The 6,000-nt window shown below is 41.2% G+C and overlaps 1 protein-coding gene across 1 annotated transcript in view; it reads left to right on the top strand.

Moving 5' to 3' along the window:
* Positions 1-1,774: 1,774 nt before the first annotated feature.
* CEMIP (cell migration inducing hyaluronidase 1) overlaps positions 1,775-6,000 on the top strand; it is a gene marked incomplete at both ends in the record, with an annotated part of 52,858 nt that continues 48,632 nt past the window's right edge. The window contains 3 exons of the mRNA XM_082321458.1: positions 1,775-1,850; positions 4,784-4,936; positions 5,620-5,758. Coding sequence (XP_082177584.1) covers positions 1,775-1,850; positions 4,784-4,936; positions 5,620-5,758 — 368 coding nt within the window. The remainder of the gene's footprint in view (positions 1,851-4,783; positions 4,937-5,619; positions 5,759-6,000) is intronic.

Here is a 6,000-nt window from a genome sequence, read left to right as displayed (position 1 = left end):
TACAGCTGTGTCCACGCTATAAGAAACACATTTATCTGTACTGACCATCCTGTAGTATTACCACTCGTTTAGTTTTTCCTCTATCGTTAAAGCAGAATCTAGCGATTGGGTTTGCAGATTAGGCTGTGTAATAATCGCTAATAAATCTTGACATTTTAATGGTGACTGCTGTACTTCGGATGTACGTCTAATAACGTTCCTTTAAAAGAGCCCTGGCTTATCAAACATTGATGGTTAATGCTGTTAAAATGTCAGACACGTGCAGCCTGGTTCTGGCACACATTCCACGGCGACGGTATTGCTCTCTGATAACGTATATCATTCAAAGTTATAGCGTTACTAAGTGCATTCCTCTTTTCTACTGTTCTGTAACAGCATTTCAGCACCTGATAGACTGTACTGAGCCCTGAGTCTATGCTGTTTCCAGAGCTAACGGCTGTCAAATACACTATACCAAAACATGCAAACATTTTCCTGCTGGAATATTTCCTGACAAATCTGGTTCTAATGCTATTTTTAAGACAATCATTGGATTACATATGGTTTGAGCATATCGTTGCACTTTGAGCTATATCACCTTTATGAAAAGTACAGACACGTGTTTTGCATATATACGCTGTAAAATTTGCTCCAGACTAAATCCTGGCTTCTTGCGTATCTTTTTCTTGTGTTTTTTGTTTGGTTTATATTAAGAAGTGACATGAAAAATAACATGTTTTTTGCCCTAAAGAAATTGGGGCACCCTGGAGTTTTTTTCAATTGCTTTTTTTGCGTCTAAGCAAGCTGTGCGATGCATACGTTTATCCTATTTCATCATTGTGATGTGACATGACAGCTACAAATAAATTTCTTCGATAGTCCTCAGATACTGGCTTACATGGTAAAACCTAATGGCTCCAAGGACTACACGTGAATTTTAAACAGTGCCGTATGACTACAGAGCATTGACACCTACAGAAGTGGGTGTCCTTGCCTCAGTGTGAATATGCATGTCAATAAATTGTCACGAGCACAGGGCAGAGCTGCAGAATCAATCGCTGGAGAGAATCACATTAATTCTAACTTTGACTTTCATGACACTGCTTGTTTGTTTTTGCTGGGGGTTGGCTACTGAAGAAACGAAAACAACATTAGGTAGACTGGTTTCAAAAGCAGCTTTTGGTTTTGCAAGAAAATTCTGGGCTGGCACATTAAATAGACAATGTTTTCTTGGATCTGAAATCTAAGAAACTGCGTGCTTCAGACTGGAAGTGTGAGTACAGTTTATCTTGGGGGTGCACAAAACACCATTGCTAAAAATGCGTGGGTAGTACGGAGTGAGAGAGGTGCCATTGAAAGGTTACCTCACGAAAATTTGTCACTCTGCAAACGCCTTCTCTGTTGTGTTTCATTACTTTCTTGCACATGTGAATATTCATCCTCAGAGAGTCTTGACACTGGATGTGTTTATACTGCATTCCTAAGGCGTTTTCGGTTACATCTGGTGGTTGCTTTCTGAGTGCCTGTTTGATTCCCAAGTGGGTTTATCCTAAACCAAACAAAGGATGAGGAGCTGCCCTTGATTTCTTCAGGCTGGTCCCGAAGCAGCGCGAAGGTGTTCTCAGCCATAGAGCTGGATGGGAGTGAATGTGGGCTGGCATAAAGCTGGATATAACCTTTTTTGTGCAGTGAATGGTTTTTGCATGAGCTGGGGAAAAAAAAAAAAAAAAAGGTGACATTTGCTTGATATTCTTTCTTCACAGGTATCCATCCAGAGAATTAAAAATCCTGAAGAATGGCTCTACCTACCTCCAAGTATCTGGCTGAAAACTTCATTTTTCTTCTGTTTGTAATCTCTTGTGTAAGCACAGGTAAGTTTTCCTGCCATGGGGAAAAAGGGCATTGTTTGTAACACTGTTTTTAAATAACGACATTGCTGGTTTAGATAGAGCAGCTTTTCACTCTTCTTCATATAAGAAGAGTGAAGGACAGAGTGAGAAAGCTCAGGAGAAAAGCAGTTTACAGATGTGCCAATACTGCCGATCGAGGGCAGCTGGAGTGGCAAAGGCTGAAATTTCTGAGCAGGTGAAGGTACCCTCAGGAATCCCTCAGACTCTGCCACGCATTCTTAAAACAAACCCAAATCCAACAAAATGCCACAAAAAAATAACAAAAGAAACCTCAAGCCCTAAGAGCTGTGGCTGTGGGAGGTGAAGGCGAGCGTTTTGCTGCATTGCCCAAGCCCAGATGTGGAGAGCAAAAAGCTCTGGGGTGGGACATTCCTGCCCCTTGGGTTTTGTCTCTTCCAAGCAGCCCTTTTCCTAAGAGGTTAGGTAAAGGGGAAAAGGGAAGCTGGATATACATATTCTAAATAGAGTTAATTTGAGGGTTTGTATTTGTTTAAAACAAAGAGACCACATGTCTTGCCCCAAACGCTGCAGCTGCATGAAGCAACCTTTCATTGCGGTGCTCAGGCCCTTTTGGTCAAGAAGCAAAACATTTAGTTAATTCCTTGTGCTGGGTAGAAGTTTCACTCTTATTTAAAAAATGACAATGAGAGTAATAGTCCAAGCTGGCAAGGTAGCTGGACCAGCTGGCAGAAGATGATCAGCCCTCCGATGTCCTTGGCGCAGCAGATGCGGGTGCTGCATACAGCTACTGCTCTCTGCTATGAATTGGTTAATGAAATTGGGAATTTGGGTCCTTTGTTCTGAATTGTGTTGGCTTTTGCTGATCATCATCCCAATCATCAGCGTAAATTCCTCTTGATTTCCCCTTAGGCTTCACTGTCTACCTCTCTGTTTCTAAATAATGAATTTGGGGGGCACAAGTCATCTTTTGAGACTGCAGGAAGCTTGCTTGGACACTAGCATAGCCAATTAAATGGAAAAATGAACAAGCTTTTATCCTGTCCACTTAATCTAGTTGATAAATTATACCTCTACATTAGAATCGATTATTTTGGTTTTATTTAGCTTCTCATCATGAGCAAATTTTTCTATTATCCTTATTCCTATGGGAATGCCAGCTCATTTTTTTGATTTTTTTTATCAGTGTGTATTACAGTTAAATTTGAACATCTATTTACAATGCAAGTCCCATTTCCTGCCTGAAGTATTTCTCTTTTCCAACTCTTATTCATTCTGTGTGTCTTCTGGTAGGAACCCAGAAACTCCTCCTTATTTTCCTCAATTACTGTAAATTGGTAAAAGTGCCTCTGACATTACTGATATACTTCCAGTTTTCAGCTGGCACAAGTGGTACCAAAATCAGGCCCTGGATGTTTATCAGTATTTGACTTGCTACCTGGTAGATTATTAGCCCTCTCTGATTTGATCACTTCATGTATATGGAAAAAGATTGCAGAGAGCCAAGGCATATGTTGTCCACATGAAATGTCCCTTGCTTACCTTGATTAGCTGGTATTTAATGGGTCTCTGGAGACATTAAGGCAGTGGCTGGTCCAATTCTATTGTTTTCTTAAGACATGAAGCTGGTGGAGGAATCTGAGAGGAAACTGAATGCAGACAGACAGATTTTGTTTCTGTTGCTATGGAATTACAATGTCCCCCAAGTTTCACAGTGGCAGCACACAACAGCTCGCTGTCAACTACACCAGCACTGGGACATGTTTCCTTGCATGGATTCACAGCCTTCTCCTTTCCATTAACTGAATGCATTAGTATCTGTGGGGCAAAACCCACCCAACTTTACTGTACTAAGTGCCAGAGGTATAACCCTGCTGAAGTCAAGGTGTTTACCCCATGTCTGTTATCATTGATTTGTGGATCCTGTAGTTTTCCTATGGTGTTTTTGTTTTAAAGGATAGAAATTGGAGAGCTGGTGAGAACTCCGAACCCTTTCTGATGGCAAAGGGCTCATTGTTCAAACTTCCACTGACCTCAGCTTCCTAGGATTAGAAAGGTTTCTGTCCTCAGAAAATATGCATCACACATGGGACTCTCGCACTTGCAGTTTTGTTGATTAGAGTAAGATGTGAGGCTCACATATCGAGTGAGATTATATCAGGGAAATATTTTATCTTAAGTAAATACTTACAACATGAGACTCTTGGATTTGGTATGAGAGCCGTTTAGACTAACACGTCATGGCAGCCCATAATCAAATGTGTGTGTGGAGACCGGTGATGTGTGAACCCAAAGTGAATGAATCCTTATTGCTTCTGCCTGCAAAAGCTCACAAACCCAGAGTCTCTCTCTTGTGAGATTCCTGTTGCTCTCTGTTACTGGGTGGACTGGTGTTCCTTGGTGCTTGGTGTTTTCATGTTAGTTTGAGCACTTTTACTTTGCGTCTCCAGTGAAAACACAGTATGCAAACGTATTTCAATATCTTTACATTAAACAAAGCTTTTAAAACCTTGCAGGTATTTTGGGGGCATTTTTACAGGTAGTAATTGTTTTATCCTTTCATCAACATCTTCCCTGGGCTTGTGAAAGGTTTTGTGTCTGGATGGTATGAACGGAGCTGATGTCACTGCAGGAAGGGCTCAGTTACAGCCTCTTCTCAGTAGTTTTCTGGAAACTGCATCCCTTGCAAGGCTCCTTTGCATCGGGTAGTGGGTTTTTCCATGCTTCCAGAAAACAGAAAAGCATACAGCTTAAGCTGTTGTTTGTTTTCTTGTGGTCGTGACCCACATGTACTCTGCTGCACTGAGATACTGCTGTGTTCCAGGGAGTTGGCAAAGGGGGGTACTGAGAATGATACTGTAAAGATGCCCAGATATGGAGCCTTCTGTCTTGTGCTGAACAAACGGTAATTGTCTTCACTCTCCATCTCTACCCAGCAGAAGAAGCTGTCACATGTCCTGATAAGGATCCTGAGTTAGAAAACTGGAACCCAGGTCACAACAAAGAAAACCGCATTGAAATCCGTAACGGCAGGAAGCTCCTTCTCTCTTCTTCCGCGACTGTCCACTCTATCCACATCACTGACGGAGGTAAAACGTGCTGGTGGCAAGGCTGGGTGAAGTGTGCTTTCCACTGTGGCTATTTAAATCACTCTGTCTCACACTGGGAGAGTTTCCTGCCTCTTGCTGTGAACTGGGTGGCTACTGGACAAACCCAGCTTTAATTTGGTGCAAGGGTGGGTGGTAGCTGAGATGCTATCAGTTCTTTAGTCATTATAATCAACCTATTTGCTGTCCTTTCTGGAGAATTTACAAAAGTACCTCAGTATACTCATTAGTTCTACTTCTGTGATTTGCTTCAAAAACAGTTTTTTACTAAATCATTGTCCCGATAACATCATACTGCAATAGTTAAGTTCTCAGGGTCTCAGGACAGGGCAGATACATATGTACCTCTTTTTCTGTCAGGACAGAGTCATAGTGTTGCAGTGACTGCTAGCATGAATAGCTTTTATTCATCTTAGCTCTGAATTTCTGTCTCAGTTTTGAATGAGTCTTGTTCCATGCAAATCTTAATTGCATTCTTCAAGAACTGGACTGAATAAAAACTACGTAATGTCTTTAGGATTTGTATTGAGAGCTGTTTTGGGGAGGATGGGCAGAATTTTTCAAAAGTTGAGATGAGAGCCCAGCACTGGGTTTAGCACAATGGTATCACAACCGCTGATGAGCTGCTGTGTGTTAAAGTAAATGTCATAACCTTTTCTACTTAGGAAAACTGGTCATTAAAGATGATGTGCAGCCTATCATTTTGCGTACTAGACATATACTCATTGAAAATGATGGAGAGTTACATATTGGCAGTGAGATGTGCCCTTACCAAAGCAATGTGGTTATCATCTTATATGGGCGGTACGTATGCATGATAAAATATTATGTTGGAACCTTCCAGGATCTCTCTTCCACAACAGGGAACAAAAATGTTCCTTAAAATTACATTTTCTCAGATATACTTATCTTCAGTGCTCTGTGGAAAGTTCAGTAGCTTTTTAAACAATTTAAATGGCCTGTAAAAAATTCATGCAGTTTTGGTTCTGGTTTTCAAATCCTACTGGGAGATGAACACTGGGGTATTTGGGCATGCCAGAAAATCA

The sequence above is a fragment of the Platalea leucorodia genome, assembly GCF_965183815.1.
Source record: "Platalea leucorodia genome assembly, chromosome: 9".
NCBI classification, from domain to species: domain Eukaryota; kingdom Metazoa; phylum Chordata; class Aves; order Pelecaniformes; family Threskiornithidae; genus Platalea; species Platalea leucorodia.
Note: the sequence above shows the minus strand (reverse complement) of the source record. Positions and strands in the feature narration are given on the sequence as shown.